General features: G+C 62.4%; 1 protein-coding gene across 14 annotated transcripts in view; it reads left to right on the forward strand.

Annotated features, from left to right (window-relative positions):
- EEFSEC (eukaryotic elongation factor, selenocysteine-tRNA specific) overlaps positions 1-21,116 on the forward strand; it is a 199,676-nt gene that overhangs the window by 116,011 nt on the left and 62,549 nt on the right. For all 14 annotated transcript variants that reach the window (XR_007469916.1, XR_007469917.1, XR_007469918.1 and 11 more), the window contains 2 exons: positions 12,756-13,412; positions 19,754-19,910. Coding sequence is in view for 6 of the 14 variants with exons in the window: in XM_049693810.1 (XP_049549767.1) it covers positions 12,756-13,412; positions 19,754-19,910 (814 nt within the window). In the remaining 8 variants the exon portion in view is untranslated. The remainder of the gene's footprint in view (positions 1-12,755; positions 13,413-19,753; positions 19,911-21,116) is intronic.

The following is a 21,116-nucleotide window of genomic DNA, read 5'->3' on the forward strand; positions in this document are numbered from 1 at the left end:
GGCTGCAGGGCCAGGTCTTGCCTGTGCCGTGTGCCCAAGCTGAGAAGGTGCTCAGAGGCGACCGCCACGGGAGGCCTGTGGACGGCAGCCTGCTCCGCGGGGCATTCAGCCGTGCCGCCGCGGCGGCTCAGGCAGCACCCGCGGTGCCTGGCGGCCCGGATCGGGCACGGATTGATCTGACCGAGGCGGGTCTGGCTGCTGCAGCCACGGGGCTGCTGTTTCTGTTCCAGGCGGCTCAGCTCACAGGAGCCGGGCCTCGGAGCTCAGCAGGTTCGGCAAGCTGCTGCCCGCAGGCTGTTTTTCTACATGAAGCTGTATGTCCGCAGCTTCTTTCATGCCACGACAGCAAAGCTGAGTAGCTGGCAACAGAGGCTGTAGGGCCTGCAGAGCCTGAAGCAGTTGCTGTCTGGCCTTTTACAGAAAAGTTTGCAACCCCTCGTCCCTCACCTTTGGGGAAGCTGGGCCTTCAAGCCTCTTCTCACGCCGGGCACTGGCTGGGTGCCCGCACTCCTCATAATCTCATTGTCGCGGTAACCCTGATGGGGCCAGGATGCGCGTCTCCTTTCTGTTGATGATGAAATAGTAACAGTAATCGTGTTGATCACTAATCTTTATTGAACAGTTTCTAGCGTTTTGATGCCATGCAAACTGTTCCACACAGATTACCCAGCGTAATCCTCGCAACTGCCTGGTGAGGCAGGGGCGTTTTCCATTTGAGGAAAGAGAGAGAGGTTAAGGCCCTTGCCCAAGGTCGCAGGATAACTCGAGGGATTTGAACCAGGAAGTCTGACTCCAGGACCTGCTTTGTAACCGCTGCGCCACACAGAGGCGCGCCCCCTTGCCCTCAGTCACACGTTCGTTCAGCGGTTTTTGCCACCGAGGATGTACCAGGTCCCCTCCCCTGGGGGCAGGATACAAAGAATCAAGAGCTGCGTGTTCTCAGAGAGCCCTGGCCCAGAGCTCCCCCGGCAGGGTCTGCATCCCGGCCCCACCACTGCTGAGCTGGGTGACCTTGGGCCCCAGTCAGGTCCCCTGGACAGCGCGGGTCACAGTAGGACGGACCCTCAGGGGCACTGCGGGGAGTGAGCTGGCTGATGTACGTGAGCCTGTTGGAACACTGCCCAGGGTGTACAGTAGGTGCTCCCTGCGTGTCAGCGCTGGGGGGCGGGGCGTGGAGGTGATGATGGTGACGGTGGCGGAGTAGGCACAAGAGGCCCTGGGAGCCTGGGCAGTCTTGGAAGGCGGCCCAGGGCAGTGGAGCCTCAGCTGAGGCTGCGGAGTCAGCGGGCAGAGCAGTGGGGGTCCTGAGGACACGAAGAGGGGGCCGCTCGTCAGTTGCACGTGGCAGGTCCCCAGTCGCCTGAATGGCTTGGCTTGGTGGACGGCCCACTGGTTAGCGCGTTAGAGTGTCTGCAGACCACAGGCTCTTGAGACAGAGCGCAGTGGCCAAGCTGCGGGGCAGAGACTGGAGTGGACCTCAGCGGTCGGTTTGGAGCCGGGGCAGGCGGTGCTGGGCCGCGGGGTCGGAGGGGGGCTTGGGTCTGGAGCGGGCAGAGTGGGGCTTGGACCCCGCTTCCGCCCTGCCTCCACCTCCGCTTGTCCGTTGCCTGTCCACAGCTGTCCTTACAGCTGTCGCCTTGACGGGAAGCTCCATCTGACTCTCCACCCACGCTGGGGCCGCTTATTTCCTTCACTTTTTCACATTCGAAGTTCTTGCTTACATGTCTAAAGTCATTTTCATTAATCTCAACTACAACTCCTGAACTTTTCAGATAGTATTAATATTGACATCTCAACCTCCTTTCTGGGCCAGAGCTTATAAATTCCTCACAGCTTTTGGGGAAGAGCTCCTCTCAGCCCCACACAGCAGGTAGATATGTTGGTGGCCCACACGCAGGAATAATTCATATTTGAGAAATCTCTCCAGACTTCCAGGAAGACGTTAGTCAGCCCCGAGCTTTGCCTGTACCTTTGGAAAGATCTCTGGGGTGTGGAAGGCCAATCTTCTGGCCGAGGCCGAGTCTCCTTTGAGCACCTCTGGTCACCTGGCTCCTCGGAGCTCTCCCCTGCAGGTGGCTTCTCCAGGGCCGAGCTCAGCAGAGCCACAGGGCCTTCTCTGTGCCGCAGCCCAGCCTGTCTGCTTTGCTGGCTCTGGCTGGGGTTATGCGTGGCTGGGGGCTTTAGAGCTTGGCCTGGGCGTGGGAAGCAGGAATGAGCGCCCCTGACCTTTGTTACCGACCTGCAGCGCTGGAACCAGCGCGCCTGCTGGGTGCAGTTTTCTGCGGCAGGGGTTCAGGGTGAATGCCACCTCGCGCCAGGGACTGGCAGCCCAGGGCCAGCAGGTCAGTTTCCTGCAGTGTCAGTTTTCGAAAGGGCAGTTAATTCCAAACCCGATTTTTATTTTCAAACAAACATGGATCTGTCGTGGTGTAGAACACGAAGATTTCCATGAATCTTAAAACTTGGGACGTGGAAGAAATTCTGTGCTCCCGGCAGGCAGCATCCTGCACCTGCTCTCCTCCGCCATCAGGAAAGGCGGGAGCACTTCCTGATGTCTTTCGGGACAGCTGGGCTCCGGGACCAGTTGGAAAATGCAGGTTTCCTGTAGGTGTTTGGGCTCCTTCCTGCACTGTGACACCAGGAGCTTTCCCTGAAGGAAGGCCCGGGGAAGGGGGAGAGGGACCCAGAAGGAGAAGTTGCTCTTTCATTTCTGACACTCTCCTGGTCTCATTTGCATGGCATTGTCCTTAAACCCAGTTCAGATGTCACCTCCTCTCCTGGCCCCCTGACCCCTCTCTCACGGCATAACAGCTGTCCTAAGTGGCACTTATATCTGCCCCACATGCTCCCAGGGTCAAGTGTAAGGCCTGCCTCGGAGCAGGTGCTACAAGAATGTGTTGAGTTAAACCCAGTTGAGGGAATGTGGGTGATGACTTTGAAAACGGGACTTGACGAATGCCCACGTGCGAGGTGAACAGGAAGGCACGTGGCCTGGCGCGCTTGTGGGAGCAGAGGGTGGAGGGTGCCGGGCCCAGGTGAGCGCTGGGAGAGCCCTGCACTGACGCGGGAGGAGGCTGGGCCGGGCGCCAGAGGGATGACGCTGGACCCCTGGAGCCCCATGGGCTGAAGACCGGCGGCGTCTCGCCCGGGCTCTGTACAAGGCGGGTGGCCCGGCAGAAACATGGGGAAGGGGCCCTCTTGGGGAATCTGAGCGAGAAGTGAGGCCCAGTGGACGGGAAGATGCTCTGGGATTTGCCACTGACGGGCTGCAAGCCCTTGAAGGATGAGGATGGAGCCAGGGGCTGAGCTTGGGCCGCTGCGCCCCCCGAGGACCTGCGCTCCCCGGACCTCCGCAGATGTGGACACAGGCTGCTTACATTGCCACGACATCTGGGCCAGGGGTATGAGCCGCTCTACTGGTGACAACACTGAGGCTCAGAAACACTTACAGAACTCACCCCCAGCTCAGCGCGTGAGCAGAGGCGGCGCCCACCCAGGAGCGGGGCCCGGGGGGCGCGGCGGGGACGGGCCGAGGAGCCCAGCCCTTGGGACCTCGGGCCCCTTCTGTCCACCTGGGATCCAGGCCGCCCGGTTGGTTCTCCGAGGCCCAGGTGTGGCCGTGTTTGCTGCTCCGGCCACAGCTTCTCCGGGCTCAGCCCCGGGACAGAGCTGGCCCCCTTGGCGCACCTCCCAAGGATTCCTTACCCCCCAAAAAGCCCAAGAATGTCGTTAAAAACAATTAAAGCCCCAGTCGTATGGAGAACAGAAGAATCAGGCATTGGTGTAATTCAATTTAAAGTTTTATGGGATGACAAATGCGTGGAGGGCGGCTGGGGGAGGAACGTAAAGCTTCCTGGCAGGCCCCTTGTCACTTTTACGGTTTTTCATTGTTGCAGGACTGGGTGGTTAATAACCAGGGTTAGTTTGTGAGGTCGCGGTGGAGGGGTGGGGCCTTCGCTGGGCCGAGTGGTAGAAACTGAATCCGTCCCCTTCCTCCCCGGGTGCCCACCACATGGCAGGTATCGAGAGGGGGGCCGGCGGTGAGCAGAATGACCCAGCCTGCCCACGGGCCGCTGTCCGCCTGGCGCGGGAGCCCCCCAGAAGGGAGCCAGACGCGCGGGCACGTGGTGGGAATGACGATGAGGCCGTGAGGAGCACTGTCGGGGCTCCGGGACCCTGGGCAGGGGCCTGGACTGGTGTGGGGCGTGACTGGGGAGGTGGGCAAGGTGCACGCTGGGCCCAGGGGTGACTGACCACTGGAAACGCAGCCTGGCCAGGCGCTTGGGGCAGGGCGGGCCTCCCAGAGAAGATAGACACGCAGCCAGGCAGAGCCCCACGCCATCTCTGACCCTGGAGCTCGGTCTATGGGTCCCCAGGCTTCTGAAGACCCTCCTCCTTCTCTTAGGGGGTGTTTCTCATTTCTACGCAGGGACCCCGGAGAGGAAGGTCTTCTCGGCTCTCCTCCTCCCCAGGGAGTAGTTGGCGGCTTTAGTTAGGCCCCAATGGGATGTTTGCGTGGAACAGAGCCCACCTCTGAGCAGCCAGCACCGTCCCCCAAGACAAGGCCGGGCGGGAGGAGAGTGGCCCGTGCTGCTAGGGCCCAGTTCCTGGCCCTGGTGCCCAGGGGGCAGTGGGCCCAGGGGCAGAGCCAGGACCGAGAGGGGCCTGGCCCGACCTCGTGCGGTGTGTCACCCCCCGGGAGCACGCCCTGGAGGCCGCTGGGCCTGGCAGGGTCGCGGTGCGGAGGGGCTTTCACCACTCCGCCTTGGGGTGAAGTGGCGGCAGCAGGACCCCGAGGAGCTGCCGTCCTGGTGATCTGACGGCTGGGCAGCAGTTAAGGGGCCTGCAGTGCCGGGGCCGGGGCCGGGGCCGTCCGAGAGGAGGCCTCTCCCAGCACCGCTGGAAGGCTGTGAGCTGGCAGCTGGGAAGCCCTAGTGAGACTGAAGCTGTGCTCTGCACACCACAGTTTTCTGTCCCGACACCTGCTCGGGGACGCTCCGTGTGCGCGTGTGGGCTGACGCTACAGAAATGGCCACCGTGGCGTCGTTCACAGCGGCCCACGTGTCCATCAGTAAGGGCGCAGATAAATAAAAGGTGGCGTTTTCATGTAAAGAAGTACCATGCAGCAGCCAGAAAGAGTGACCTGGGTAGATTGTACGAACGGATAGCTCAGTGTCTACGTAAATATGCAGACGAATATACAGAGATAGATCTATGTACAGATATGTCTCCCGATATGAACAGATGTCAAAACCACGGTACAGAGGAAGAAGACGAGTATTTGAATTAAACAGTAATAGGGCGCCGTTGTATAAAATAACGATCGGTCCTATCCAGGGTGCACACGTGGCTGTAAATGTGTCCAGTGGGACACATGAGGACACAATGAAGGTGATTACTCCAGGTGAGGTGAGGCCGGGGACAGGACTGGGGCCTTCAACTGGACATCAAGACAAAGTACAAGTGACAGGCTCACAGAGGTCCATTCCAGTGGTGGGAACACAGGTAGTTACCACATCACTTGACTCCCTGTACCTTTCTGAATGGTTGTCATTTCTCTAAAAAAATAAGCGGGTGGGAACCGAGTCCCCAGGGCCCATCTGCTCCCCACTCCTGCCGCCTGCACAGCTCACGCCGCTTCCTCCCCGAGCGGCATCCCGAGTTCGGCTTCTTTGCGCAAGATGCAATTAACGCATCAGGCGGGGGCGTCTTATCTGCAGCCGGCGCAGCGCAAAGAAGAGGGAGAAATGAGAGCAGCCAAGTTGGTCTTATTAAACCAAATTGGTTGGGTCTGATGGAGCCAAACCTAGACGGGTCTTTAAAAGCTGATTTCATTTTTCCCTCCGGTCTGAACCTCTTTGAATTGAAGTAACTGATCCTGGTGTAAGCTTATTAGTGTCAACCTCGTGTGTTTCTTTTCCTCTCCAATTTACATTTTATTAAGTAATGATGAAGTTGCAAGGCCTCGACCCTCGCCTTTGGCACAGCCAGGAGCTTCCAGGCTCAATAATGGAACGAAAACGGATAATGGGGTCCAATCTCATTACAGCCAGTACCATTATTGCAGAAATCTCTGCACATCAGAAAGACTGCTAAGCCCCCTTCTTTCTAGCATCTGTTGATGCTGGAGGATGTCCGGGGTCCCCAGACCTGCTGTTCCTTTGCAGGAGGCTGCAGTGGTGTTGGCCCATCCATTTCTTACCCTACAGAAGGAACGCTGCCAGAGAGCCCGCTCGTGGGGTGAACTGTACCGTGCACTCCGTGGTGGGGTCGATGCGTGTGATATGGTGTAAGAATAGGGGCTTTCAGGATGGGCAGATCCGGATGCGGTGGGCACGTGCCTTGCCCTCTGGGCCTCAGTTCCCTGGCCTGTAAACCGCGGTCACTGTTACCACCTGGACAGTTGTTGGGCGAACGGTAAGGACCAGCTTAGCACTTGGTGAGCATTCGGCAGATGTGTCTCTCCTCTGCCTTCTGTGTTGGCCGATGGTGAAATCGTGAGGTCTCCGTCCCGTGGCTGGGTCCCCGCTCTTGCACACACACTGCTCTGGAGAGCCGAGACGGACGCCTGGTGAACCCCACCTCGGGTCACTTCTAGACCGCTGTTCATTGGCCTCGGAAAGAGCCCCGGTCATCGTGAGCCCAGCATCCTGCCAAGCGCTCCAGGTGCTGGAAACCACAGTGCAGATGCTCGGAAGACACGTGTCAGGCCTGGGGGCACATGGGGCATTTGTTTGCTCTCCCTCCTGGTCAGTCACAGACCTCCACGGAGGGCCTGTCCTGTGCTGGGGCCCTGCCACCCAGAGACAGGCGCCAAGGGTGGCCAGAGGGGGCGGAGCAGCTGAGAAGTCAGGTCTGAAACTGTCCACTGCGCCTGGCCAGGGCAGGAGAGAGGGGCTGGGCGCCCTGCCTCTGCCCTCCCGGCTCCTTCCCTGGAACTGCCTTTCTGGGTTTGCGCCTGGTGGGGGGGGGGGGGCATCCACCCCGCGCCCCTGGCTCCGCCCAGCTCTGCAGGGTGGTGCACTTTCTGCTCGGGTGGTCCGGTGGTCGGGAGACAGGCCGGGATGTCAGGCCTGCCCCGCGGTCCCAGCACTTACTGTCCCAAGTCTCACCTGTTTGCTCTGTGACCTTGGAGACATCGAAAACCTCTTTCTTCATCCATAAAATTGAATGTGAAAATATTGACCTACCTCGTTGCGTTTTTATGAAGAATAACCGGCCCAGACGATGGTCACACCCTTTGTGAATCAGAAAGGGCTGAACTGCTTAGCAAGCGCGAACTGGAGTTTGAAACATTGCTTGCTTGATGTATTCCTGCCTCCCTCCTCCTCGGGCCCAGCCTCCCTCCCCAGAAGTGCCTGGTGCCGGGGAGACGGGAAGAGGCCCTGCAGACAGCCAGCCCTCGTGGGAGCCGAGCTCAGGGGGGCCGGCCTGCTGATCCCAAGCAGAAGGCCTTCCTGTCCCACTCGACGGCATCCCTCCCCCCCGCCCCCCGCCTTCTCTGTTGTCACTGTTGGCGAGCCTCAGCCCTGCTTCTCCCCTGCTTGGAAGGCTTCTCACCCTGGGGGAGGTCTGGAACCTCTAACTGCCCATCCAGCCTCGGGGCCGGTCTTGCCCCGCACACAGGTGTGGGGCTCCACGGGCCTTTGAGGATGTGTAGGGCCCAGGCCAGGACTGGAGCTCCCTGGGGCAGGGACGGTGCTGCATCTGTTTACACCACACATGTGTGGTGAGGTCTCCTATCTGTCAGGCGCTGTGCTGGGCACTAGAGATGTGAATGGGAAAAACAAAGTAAAAACAAAGCCCCTGCCTCGTGGAGGCCACATCCCATACGGGAGAGAGAGTCAGTGAGCAGATACGTAATATGTCGGGGGTGGAGAGCACTGTGAATAAAAGGGAACAAGCAAAAGAAGACAGAGGAATGGGGGCGGTGGTCCTGTCTCTTACTGGGTTGCAGGGTGGTGGGGGGGTCAAGGATGGATAAACATTTGAGCAGAGACAGGAAGGAAATGAGGGAATGAGAATTGTGGCTCTCTGGGGGAAGAGCGTCCCGGTCAGAGGCCCTGGCAAGTGCAAAGGCCGTGAGGTAGGAGCCTGGCGTGTCTGGGGAGCAGGAAGGGTCATGTGACTGACATGACGTGGGTGGGGGTGGAGCAGTCGTAGCAAATAAAACCAGGGCAACAGCAGGGGCCGACTGTGAGGCCCAGTCGGAGTGCGGACGTGGGCTTTTACAGAGCGAGCTGGAAGGCAGGGAGGGTGCGGGGCACGACGACCCTCACAGTCAGGGGGGCCGGTGGCGGGGGGGCGGTGGGCGCAGCGGAGGGGCCCGGGTGCTGGGCCTGTGTGGGAGGTAGAGCCTCCTGGGTCTCCTGATGACGGGCACGGCGACGAGGGTCACACAGGGTCAGGGAACACGGAAGTGGTGCTTCCGAGGAGGACGGGGCTGCAGGGCAGTCCAGGAGGAACTTAGCACGTGTCTCCTCCGCGCAGCCTGCCCTCCCCTCGTGTGTCTCCCGACGCCTCCTGCCCTCTGAGCTCTCGGCTGCCCTCAGGCTGGATGCTGGACGTGCCCGTCACCCCGGCCTCCGCCGCCCATTCTGCTGCTGCAGAAAGAACCCGAGTATCCTCCTTGCTGGCTTCCCGCCTTCCTTTCCTGTTCCCTGCCCCCCCGCCCCCGCGCCACGCAGCCAAGTGGCCATCGGAGTGCGTCCTCCCTCTGCTCAGCCCCGGGCCACCACCGCCGGGACGTCTGTTGTCCTCATGGGGCAGGCGCTGGCCCCACTCCCCTGGCCACCTCTTTTCCTGCCCGCCTTGGGGCCTCGGGCCCGCTCCGCTCTTCCTCTGCCTGGAGCCCCTGCGGGTGGTCCCTTCTCCTCTATCTGGTCTCAGCTTCAGTGCCACCTCCTCAGGGAAGCCCTCCCTGACCACCCAGGAGTCATTAGGTCCCCAGTTAGTCCCCCTCACAGCACCTCCCCGTGGTCTTAGGATTCTGCCTTTATTAGCTGATGGTTTAATTAGCATCCCCTCACCTGCAAGCGGTCAGTTTCCGTAAGATCAAAACTGTGTCCGCCGCCCCTGGGCCGTTCCAGGGCCTGGGCCGGAGCTTGAGGGAAACTGGGTGACACGTGGTGAGTGGGCGTGTGGGTGGCGCCTCGGCCCCTCCACGTGGGTCTTAGTGAGGATTTGGTGAGGGAGTTGAGCAGGAGTGTCTCTCGAAGTTGCCTAGAAAATGACAAGAAAGCCTGTTGTTCCCGCCCTTAAGCTGGTGAAACTATCCACATCTCCTCGTTAGTGTCCTCGGTGGGATCTTGTGTTCCTGACGTGGATCCGGGGCAGCTTGGCGGCCGATGGCGTGGTGCCCCGCTGCCCGTCCCCGTCGATCTGTTTCCCAGCTTCCTGTCTGGGCCCTAAAATCTTGATTTGCACAGTTATTTGTCTTGCTGCTCTTCACGGCGCCCTCTTAGGGCATCTGTATTATTTCAGTCCTAAGAACGTGAGCTCCGTGGGGAAGAGAACATGCTTTGCATGGCGCCTGCTTGACCCTGGGCCTGGGGGCCGGGGGGACCATCGGGTGGCACGAGGCCTTGGTCACCCTCAGGGGAGGCCCGTGAACACGCGGGCCCCGCTCAGGCCCCTGCGGGTCTGGACTCCGAGCTCGTGCTCTGCCAGCTGTGCTCTCACCATGAGGGGCGCGTCTCTTCTCCCTCCTGAGGGGCTGCCATGGACCGGCTCTGTCAGCAGCCCTCCGTGCCAGGCGCTGGGGGTGCAGCAGCAGGTGGAGCCTGGCCCTGCCTTCAGGGTCTAGGAGGAGAGACAGACACATTTGATGGACAGAAATGGAGAAGTCAGACAGTGCCGAACGGTGTAGAAGACGTGTATCCACTGGGCGGACACATCCACTGGGTGGACGTGCACTGGTGCTCAGTTTACCTGGCGGAGGCAAGCGCTCACTCTCCTGTGACCCAGCAGCTCTCGTCCAGGCCTGGGTCCTGCAGCCTTGTCCCCACACCTGCACCCTCAGGACTCCTGCATAGGAGGGGACCCGTCACACCACACCCAGCAGAAAACTGGAGACGACCCAGGGGCTCGTGGTTGGGAGACTGGACAGGGGCCTGTGTGCACCGTGAGATGCACGGTGTCACGACAGGTGAGCTGCAGGTGCAGGCAGCACGGGCACCAACTCCCAAGTTCAGAATCTCACAAAACAAAGCAAGTTATCGATTAGACACATGTACTACATATGTGGTAAATCTCTACACAATTATAGACACGTATCAATAAAAAGAAAAGACATGTTACACGCCAAATTCAAGAGAGCAGTTCCCTCCGGCTGGGGGGCAGGCAGGAGAGCTGGCTGGGGGAGGAGCACGTGGCGAGACAGCCGTTGATGGTAATGTTTTGGTTTGTATTGTAATTTAAGTCAGTAAATGCACGGAGGCAGGGACTGACAGAGCTGTCAGCCAGCAGTGACCACAGAGAAAGTCAGGTTCAGAGTCAGCCGAGGAGAACAACCAGCTCTGTCCAGAGTGGGCAGGGAGGAGGTGCCTGGGGAGCTGGGGTTTAGGGATGGATGGGAATTTGCCAGGTGGAGGTAGTCCCAGGGAGAGGAGCCTCAGGGGCAAAGCTCAGAGGCGTGTCTGCGGGGGGGAAAACGTCAAGCCTCCGGGCCGGGCCGGGCCGGGCCGGGGCTTAAGCGTTGCGAAGAGCTGTCCAGTGGGCCGTGGGGCGGGAGGTTCCAGGGAAGGCCGCTTGCGCTCGCGGGGGAGCCAGGCCAGCAGGAGTCCTGGTGGGGCAGCAGAGGGGGTGCCCTGGGTGGTGGCACCGATCCCCTGTGGAATTTCAGTTGGTCAAAGGGGCTTCCTCATCACGACAGTTCCACCCACAAGGTTTGAAAGTCACGCTGTAGGAGATGGGAACCCTTGTAGAGGCTGGTGCCGAGGAATTGCTTCATCAGACGTGTTAGGGAGCTGGCCTGGAGGGGCTCCGGGGTTGAGGGCCAGGGGACAGCTCCCGGCTCGGGGGGAGGAGGCATGACTGGGTCCTGCCTCGCTGGGCAGACGCTTAGTGTAAGATAATGTTCTCCGGTTACTCTGAGGTGCATTCCTGAAAAGCTTAGTTTCCCGTTGCCCCTGTGGACCGTTTCAGAGATGTTTTATGTTTCTCTTTGATTGATCTTGCCTGTGGCTTTTGACACTGTGCTTCTCACTTTCTCTGCCCCCTGACCTCCTGGTCAGGTCGTTAATGGTCTTTAAACAAACACGTAAGTATCAGGCTCTCCAGGAAAGGACTGGGCTCCTGCGGCTCATGTCAGCACAGCACCCCCTTTATGGGGAGAGAACGGGGGCTCCGCACGCCCGACTTCATAGGCGGGGTGCTCGCGACCTGAAGGTCAGAGCTGGACTGGGCTCCTGCGGCTTATGTCAGCACAGCACCCCCTTTATGGGGAGAGAACGGGGGCTCCGCACGCCCGACCTCGTAGGCGGGGTGCTCGCGACCTGAAGGTCAGAGCTGTCTTTGGTGTGATGATTTTTGACGGCAGGTTTTCGGAAATCGATTTCACGTTTCTCTGCTGCGCTAACCAGGGGTCCCAGCACAGATTTGATCTTATCACTGCGACGTGGATCTTGGCGTAGACGTTTGTTCATTTTGTGAACGTTTGTTGGGGCCTTTTCTGTGTCTGTTCCTGATTTAGCAACCGTGGGTGCAGAAATGTGCTGGTGTGCCGGTCGGTGTGATGGTTTGGAAACAGATCGGGCGCTCCTTTGCCATCGCTCCTGGTGACGTCCGGCCTGCTCCCCCGACTGCAGGGCCTCCCCCTACCCCCGCCTTTGCACCTGCGGGTCCCCCCATTTAGAGTGGACTTTCTCTGGCCTCCGCACAGCTGGTTCTTACGATGGGGTCTCGACTCAGACATGGGCTCCGCAGAGATCTCCCTGGCCTCTGACGGCAAAGAGCCCGACTCTCCCCACCCCCGGGCCGCCTCCAGCGTCACCATGTGTCGTTTCCTCTGGAGCGTCTCATAAACAGTATACAGATTATGGTGGTATTACTTACATGTATCTATACACAAAAATGTTATGTGTCAGTTTTATTTATATTAATATAAATTTTGTTAATATATTTGTAATGTTGTTGCTGTTTCTGGACGCTAAGCTCTTTGAAAACGTAGCTGGCTCTGTCCCACTCCCGGAACAGTGCCTGCCACACAGCAGCCCCAGGGGACCATGTGTCTGGTCAATGAAGAGCCACTCTGCCCTGGAGAAGCCCGCCGGCTGGCAGCGGGCAGGTCCAGAGCAGGCAGTGACAGCACAGCAGGCGGTGTGGGCCAGGAGGGGCTGGGGCAGCACTGAGGAGAGGCAGCAAGTCCTGCCCACGGGGGTCTGGGCAGACTTTCCAGAGCGGGGGTGTTTGTCCTGGGCTTTCCAGGCAGCCGGGCATGGCTTGGCAGGCGTGGGGCTGGCAGGGAAGCAAACCTAAACAGAGGGCTGGGGAAGAAAGCGTGGGATGGGGCCTGGGGGTGGAGCAGCAGAGGGGACCCCGGTGGTGCTGGATGGGCTGCAGTGACCGCTGCCTGTGTCCCGGCCTGGGTGCCCTGCGAGCCTGGCGCCGCGTTTGCAGGGTGGAGCCTGCTCCGTGCAAGGGGCGTGTGACCGGGTGCCGGTGAGTGTTGGTAGCGCCGGGACGGGGGCTTCTCCAGCTGGAGCCCCCCAGCCTTGAGGCTCGGCCTCAGCTCTCCCTCTCTTCCTCCCGACCAGGTGGTGAGGAAGGTGAAGTCCATGCAGATGTTCCACACACCCGTCACCTCTGCTGTGCAGGGGGACCGGCTGGGCATCTGTGTCACCCAGTTCGACCCCAAGCTGCTGGAGCGTGGCCTGGTGTGCGCCCCCGAGTCTCTGCACACGGTCCATGCAGCCCTCGTGTCCGTGGAGAAGATCCCGTATTTCCGGGGATCCCTGCAGACCAAGGCCAAGTTCCACATCACCGTGGGCCACGAGACGGTCATGGGCCGGGTGATGTTCTTCAGCCCTGCCCCCGACGGCTTCGACCACGAGCCCGTGCTGGACTCCTTCGACTTCTCCCAGGAGTACCTCTTCCAGGAGCAGTACCTGTGCCCGGGCTCAGTGCCGGCCGAGACGGACGGTGGGGAGGCCGACAGGAGGGTGGGCCAGGCGTCCGAAGGCCGCTGCCCCCGGCAGCAGTGGGCCCTTGTGGAGTTCGAGAAGCCCGTCACCTGCCCACGGCTGTGCCTGGTGATTGGCTCCAGGCTGGACGCGGACATCCACGCCAACACGTGCCGGCTGGCCTTCCACGGCGTCCTGCTGCACGGGCTGGAAGATAAGAACTACGCCGAGAGCGCCCTGCCCAGGCTGCGAGTATACAAGCTGAAGCACAAGCACGGCATCGTGGAGCGGGTAAGCAGCCTCCCCCTCCCTCCCGCCCACCGCCCTGCCGGGTCTGACAGCCAGGACGGCCTCGGAGACCTGGCTCCGGCGCCTGTGGTCTCCAGACAGGGAGCCAGGCGGGAGTGGCCTGCGTCCTCTCCGCCAGTTAGAGCCAGGCTGACACGCAGGCGGGGCCCATGAACCCGCCGGGCCCGCCTGGTCAGTGCAGGTGGTTCCTTGGGCGCCCCCCGACCCCCTCATCTGTGCCTGCAGCCCTGCATAGGAGCCCATGCCTACCAGGCCACAGGTGAATGGGTGGACGAACACGCAGGCCTCACTGTGTCCCTGTGGCGCATGCTCGTGGGGGTCAGGCATGGCAGTGGTGGTCCTGGGACTCGACCGGGTTCCGCTGACTCAGGGCAGCAGTGCTGAGACCCCAGTGTCGGGGAGCCCAGGTTCGTGTGGGGTCTGCCTGGAGGCTCCCAGCAGGCTATGGTTCTGATCCTCGTGCAGCAGAGGAGGGTCACCCCTCCTGGTCCAGCCCTGAGTCAGTGCGGGCGCCGGGTGACAGGAGGAGGTGTCCAGGGCCTGACAGTGGGTGTGCCGGGTTTTCCATCGCTCACGCCCTCTGGTCTCGCCCCTCCCCTGGGCCCCCGGGTGTTCCCCTCCCACCCCACCCCTCCCTTCTCAGGATCCTCCCTGGCTGCTCAGGCCCTGCGCCCCTTCCTCTGCAGCCCCATGGGGAGATGAGAAGACGCCCTTCCTTACCCACTCGCAGGTCCAGATGCAGGATCCTCAGCCCCGTGGGCTTGGGCATAGCCCTACGGCCCAGTCAGCAGAGCCAGGGCTCCTGTGTTGCCTCATGCACACCCTGGAGCTGGTGCACACGGCTGCCCCCCGCTAAGTTGCTCACTCTGTGGGCCCCTGTTTCCTCATTTGTAAAAATCACATGGACGTGGGACTTCCCTGGTGGCGCAGTGGTTAAGAATCCGCCTGCCAGTGCAGGGGACACGGGTCCGAGCCCTGGTCTGGGAAGGTCCCACACGCCGCAGAGCGACTAAGCCCACGAGCCACGACTACTGAACCCACGTGCCGCAACTACTGAGCCCGCGAGCCACAACTACTGAAGCCCGCACACCTAGAGCCCGTGCTCCGCAACAAGAGAAGCCACGACAATGAGAAGCCCGCGCACCGCAACAAAGAGTAGCCCCCGCTCGCCACAACTAGAGAAAGCCTGCGCTCAGCAACGAAGACCCAACACAAACAAAAATCAATCATTCAATCACATGGACGGAGGTGGGCAAATGAGGGCTCATACCTGGGATAGTAAATGCCCTGCACCGCCCCACGCCTCCGACTGCTGCCACAGCCCGGGCCCAGCAGCCCCACCCGCCCCCTGGCCACGGCAGCTTGCGTAGTTCCACCCACATCACTAGAAAACAAAGGTGTTGCACCAACTCCCACTCACTCACCTCTCCAGGCCACCGGGATGAGGACAGCACTGCACCCTCACGTGCATGGTGGGCCCAAGGCCTGGTGGGCACAGGCAGGCCGGCGGGCTGGGCGGGGGCTGCCAGGGGACCCAGGCGGGGGCGAGCAGAGGACTGGGCATGGCAGGTCTCCCGCAGAGGCCACAGGGACCCAGTGTGCATGGGCTCCAGGCCCGCTGGACGGGCCCCTGCAGGCCAGGCGTTGGGTGAGTCTCTTCCCCTCAGTTTCCTTGCTGGAAAAATGGGGGCCGTGCTCCCCACCTCTCAGGGCGGTAGAAGGAGGGGAGGCCGCTGTGTGTGAAGTGCTAGCGCAGAGCGCCGGGCTCGGTGCTGTTCACTTGGACTTCCCTCGCGGCGCGGCGGCCCAGGCTACCAGACGGCTGCACCTTTCTCTCCCCCGTGGTGGGGTCAGGCCGGGCGTGCCGGCCACCCTGGGCCTGGCATCCACTGGCGCCGGACAGGGAAGGCCTGAGGGCATGGCCAGAGGAGCCTGTGGCCTCTGCCCAACCAAGGGTAAACACGCAGACGCCACCAGGAGCGCTGGCCGGCTTTGAAGTCTGAAGCGGCACTGCCTGCCGGCTCCCAGCTCTCCCCGCTCCACTGCTGATGGCTTGTTAGACGTGCCCGGGGCACCAGGTGCGGGCCGGCCTGCGACTGCCTCTGGTCAGCACGGGTTCCTCGCCATCCGGCAGGCTAGGCCCCCCAACTCCTGGAGGAAGCAATGCTGCGGTCCAGCCAGCCGCTCGGCCAGCTCTGCTGCCCCCTGCCCCCCACTCCGCTCCCAGGCTGCTCAAGGAACAGAGGTTCTTCCTGCAGCAGAGGCCGAGCGGGCCCTCGCCTGGGGAAATCCGATGGCTGCCCACGTGTGCTGACCCAAACCCAGGCCTCTCTCCTGCCGTCTAAACAGCGTCTGATAGCCAAGACTCTCCCTCAGCTGCCGAAATGCTTATTGGCCCCCCTTTGAAAATTGCCTTTTTGTTGCTGTATAGATGCAGGGTCAAGGCAGCTGGACGCGGTGGAAAGAGCTGGCTCTGGATCTGATGTACTGAGCAGGTGCTGCTGCCTCGGCCCGGCCGCAGACCAGTCACACCCCTCCCCCACCCCCGGAACCCGTGGCTTCTTTAACGGAGTTGGTGGGGAGCTGACGCGACCACGCGTGCAAGGGCCTGGCGTGAAGCGTGAGCCTGGCATGCAGCGAGCGCCCAGCAAAGAGTTAGCCTCCCTTTCTCTCCAGGAGAACGCAGCTGCCTCTGGGGACGGTGCCTTTGTACCTCCTCGTCAGCACCGGCAGGGACTCTGCCTGCGTTGGTGCCTGGTGACGGGAACAGAAAGAGGGAGGGAGGCTCCGTGCGTCGGGGTCGTGGGCCGCCAGGCTCGTCACTGCCAGGCCGGGTGCCCGTTCGGTGCTGGGCAGGCCCAGTTTTGAGGAAGACGGCCTGATCGGCCTGGGAGCGGGCGTGGCACAGTCCCCCTCGGGTGACGCCCAGAGCCTGGCCGCCCGAGGCCTCCCCGCCTGGGCCTGTGGAACTCGCTTGACCAAGTGAAACAACTTGAAGGCTAATGTCCGTTCCTGGGTTTGCCCCAGGAGATAACAAGGGGTGAATCGTTGCCCCCCAGTGTACTTGGGCATCAGACACGCCTCGCCCTGCGCTGGGGGAGGAAGAGATGCAGTCTTGGCCCCTGGTTTCTGAGGCCGGGCGTCGTCGTCCAGGGGCCCGGGAGTTGTCGTTCCCGGTGACTCCGAGGGCCCATTCGCGGCACAGGTCTCCCCCGCTCCCGTCCTCCGAGGGTTGGCTAACTCGCTCTCGAGGTTCTGGGTGGGCTAGAGGAGCCCCCGCCGCAGGTACTGCTTCTGTCATTCTCCCAGCTTCATATTCTGGTCATCGAGGTTCTGGCCGCTGGGCAGTTGTCCTGCTACCAGGTCTCAGGTGTTCTTGCCAGCACCAACACCCTTCATCCTAGCAACAGCCTTTTCCAGAGGAAGGAACTGAGGTTCAGAGAAGCCCCATGCCCCGGACTGCAGAGCTGGAGGAGATGGACCAGGGCCCCAGCCTTGCCAGCCCTCTCTGCTCGGGGCTCCGCTTCACGGCCAGCCGCCCCTGTCTCCTTGCTGCCGCTTCTCCAGTCTGAATTAGAATAGTCGCTCCAGAACTTGGGCAGTTCCCAAGCCTCATCACGGCAGCCGGCCCTGAGAGAGACACACACGTGTAATGACATAATTACGTGCGCCGCCAGCCAAGTCCCCGCTCAGAGGCCGGGGACAGAGGGGACTCGCCTGGTGTGGAGGTGAGGGCCCGGGCTCTGTGAGCGGCAGTGACTGCTCTTGGGGAGCTCGGCCTCCAGCCACCAAAGGCCAAGAGACGAAGCGGATAGCTCACGCAGACGGTGCACGTTTCCCTGGGAGCTGTGGCTGTAACCGTGTGGCGGCTCAGCGTCGCTCCCGGGGAGCTGCCGCCCGCAGGTTCCACGCACGTTGCCTTTGGCTCCTCGTCACGGCGGTGGGTTCAGAAGGAAAAGCCTCTGGCTAGTCTCAGAAGGTCTTCCCTGGTTGGATGTGCTGGTGTGTCTGATCTCTGAGGTCCCTGCCTCGGCTGGAAGCGTCATCTGGAGAGGAGCTCAGCCCTCAGGGGCACGCACGTTCCAGAGACGGAGGGGCTGAGGTTCACCATTTCCCGCAGCCCGGACAGATGCCGCCTCTGGTCTTCCTGCAGCACTGCAGAGGCCTCCCCTCTGACCAGCGTCATGAAATGAGGGCTCCTGCCGCAGCCGTTTGCTGAGCCCCTCTCACGGCCCCACCCCCTGTAACTACTGGAGGGGTGTGTTCTGGGGGCGCAGAAATGTGCACCTGCCACTCCCGCCAGTCCGGAACGCTCCTGCGGGGACATTGCAAAGGCCTGGCCGGCTGGGGTTTGAGTTTCCACTGTGCCCCTGGCTCTGGCATTCGCGACCCGCTCAGATCTCATCCCTGAGCGCAGCTCTGACCTCTGCAAAGTGGCCGTGGAAATCCCTTGCAGACAAGGGCTCTGCGAGGGCTCAGTGTGACCCACTGGTGCCTCAGTCCGCACAGGCTGGGGTCTCCGAGGGGCTGGGGGTCGGGGGTCTCCGAGGGCTCTCCTCCCAGCGACAGGCAGTCTCAGCGGCCAGGCTGACCTCGGGACCAGCCTCTGGCTGTGGGGAACGTGGAATGCCTGGTTCAGAACCATTGGGTCGGTTCAGCCAAAGTCCTGGCACCTGCCGGACCAGGCTGGGCTCCTGACGAGGCTGGGACAGAGTTCCACGTGCAGGCCGTCCTGGAGGGGGTGGGTACGGATGGGGATCCTGCGAAAGCGATGGGGCCACCCTGCACCATTGGCGCTGGTGACGTCTGCTCGCCTCGACTCCCCTGTGCTGAGGTCGGAGGAGCTGCCTCCGCTCAGTTCACCCTGCGGCCTTGCCGGATGCCCTGCAGCGGCAGCGGGGACGCCCGCAGACGGTGCGGTGCGGAGGGCCGAGCCGGGTCCGGCCACGAGGGGAGCCCTGTGAGTCTGGAGGACAAGGAGGAGGTCTCGTGTGGGGACGAGACTGAATTACAAAGGGCTGTGCAAGTGGGAACGATGATTCTTATCATTGCCCGTATCCGATTCATCCATCACTGGGGAGAGGAGGAATGCACGTACCTTTCATCTAGCGCTATGAATCAAACAGGATAGGATATGTTTTTCCAAAAGGTTTTGAGGGTAAATGGGACAGTTTCTGCTTTTCAAAACAATCCATCCATTTGGCCCTTGGCCGGATCGTGGCATCTTGGGCAGAAGCAAGATGTTTCTGAGCCTGGCCCCCGGGGGCCCCCAGGAGCAGGTCCCACCACTGGCAGTACGTCCGGCCTCCACGCGGCTGCCCGAGCTGCTGCCTGGTCGGACTCCATGCAGCTGCCCCAGGCCGGCGCACGGGGCCGGGAGGGCAGGAGGAAGCCTCCCCAGTCTCTCCCGTGGCCCCCTAGTGGGACCCGGCATTCTGAGGCCTGGTAGAGCTGGTCTTTACACATGCGTGTGCACACACGCCCCCTCCCCTTCTCTCTGCACAGAGGCCTGGCACCTTCCTGGCACAGGCCCTGGAGAGGAGCCTGGCAGGTCCAGGGAGGCCTGCGCCTGAGCCGCCAGAGGCCAGGGCTGGCGGGACTCACGCATCGCCTGCCCCGAGCTCAAGCCCTTGGGAGAAGGTTCCAGAGGAACACAGCTCGGGGCGAAGCCAGGGCTGCCCCAGGCCAGCTTCCTCACACACACGTGTGCCTCCACTCAGCCTGGGCCTCCACGTGGACAGCCGCGAGCCAGGGGAAACGGGGCTCCAGCAGGGAGAGCCGTGGGGGCACTGCGGAGGTGGGGCCGCGGTCTGCGGGATGGATGTGGACCAGGCCAGGGAGGGGGGCCCTAGGCTGGGACACACGTGCGTGTGGCGGGCGGGACGGCAGAGGCCGGGTTCTTAGAGCCTCCTCGGTGCGGGGGATGCTGGAGAGAGGGTGGGCACCATCCCCTCAGCCTGCAGTGCCGTGAAGGCTTTCCTGAGGAGCGCTGCCAGCTTGGGGACAGGTGGGCGGGCAGCCGTGCAGAGGCGGGCAGCTGCGGACTCTCGTCACCTCTGCCTGTGGACTCTGTGGCCGTGGACGGGCAGTGCCTCCCCCTCCCATCTGTCAGGTGGGAAGTGCCACGTGGACGAGCCGAGCGCGTCCAGCCAACCAAGTGCCCACAGCCGGCCTGGTGCAGCCCAGGCCCATCTGGTGTCCGTGGGGGGGAGTGGCAAGCGGGCCCGGGCACCACCCGTGACACAGGCGGACCGCCTGGGCAGTGTGGCAGCCCAGCCTTTCCCAGGCACTAACGCTCTCTCCGGGGCTGGGTGTGGGCGCAGGTGATGGACGACTACAGTGTGATCGGCCGCTCGCTGTTCAAGAAGGAGACCAACATCCAGCTCTTCGTGGGGCTCAAGGTGCAGCTGTCCACCGGGGAGCTGGGGGTCATTGCCAGCGCCTTCGGCCAGAGTGGCAAGTTCAAGGTCCACATCCCTGGTGAGTGTGGTCGTTTTTTTCTGCTCACGGGAGCCGTGCAGGGGAGGTGGAGACGGCGCCCAAACGCTGGCCCTCGGCTCAGGGTCTAGGCCCGCCCATGCCAGCACTGCGGGCTCAGCCCGCGTGGCATCATGGCTTCTGGTCCCGCCACCTGTGTCTGGAAAGCCATTGTGCGTCCTGGAGGAGCCTGGTGTGGACCCGGCATCTGGTCCGACTGCCCACTGCACCACCCCGTGACCTGTGCACGGACGGGACAGTGCTGCTCAAACAGGCGTTTCCGAGGGACACGCTTGGTGAGGGAGACCACCAGGGCTGGCACGCGGCCCCGGAGCCAGAGCGTTGCCCAGGACGTGCGTTGCCACCTCCTTTCCTGCCTCCCGCTCGGTTTGAGGTGGGACTTGTCTACGGTGGGGTCGAAGTGCGCGTCTGCTGCTGGGACAGAGCACCCAGGTGTCCTCAGCTCCACCCCTGTCACTCCTCGCAGCCCAGCTTCCTGAGGTCCCGCTGGCCAGGTGTGGTGGCCGTGGTCGGGGCAGAGCGAACCCGTGTAGGAGGTGTGGACTGTGAGCTGAGCACGAGGAGAGGGCCGTGGACGGCCGGGGGATCCCAGGAAGAGGGACAGCTGAGTAGGGCCTGGCCACGGGGGGCGGGGGGCGCGCAGAGAGGGAGACGCGGAGGCCCTGAGGACGGGGCGGGGGACGGAGTGGGGGGCCTGCAGAGCCCCGGGGCAGGCGAGGACGGGCCCGAGGGGTGCTTCCGTTAGCGGATCCGTGGGGTGCACACGCGTGCCTTCACACCCGCACGTGGCTATGCTGCTTGGAGCTGCGGGACTAGGGGATGGGAAGCTGCGGGTGGGCTGCATCTGGTGGGCCTGGGGCCTCGGAGCACGGCTTCTCCGGCGGACTCTCCGTGTGGGGTGGTGCCCGCCCGGCTGGGAAGCAGGGTCCTCTCCTGAGAGCCTGGCCCAGCTGTTGCCTCGTGAGACCCCCTCTGGCCCTCGCGAGGGAGGGCGGCGGTCAGCAGAGGCCCGCTTCCTGCGGCCCGGGCTGTGGGACTGTGCCCTGAGGCCTCTACCGAGGCGGAAGCCCCGTCACGGATGAGGGACCCCGGGCAGGCAGGGGTACCCGTGGGAGTCCAGCCACAACACCGGGCTTCAGGCTCCCATCCTGTCCTCCCCACTGTCCCTCGGCCACTCCTGCTCGGCAC

The sequence above is a fragment of the Orcinus orca genome, chromosome 10, assembly GCF_937001465.1.
Source record: "Orcinus orca chromosome 10, mOrcOrc1.1, whole genome shotgun sequence".
Lineage (NCBI taxonomy): Eukaryota > Metazoa > Chordata > Mammalia > Artiodactyla > Delphinidae > Orcinus > Orcinus orca.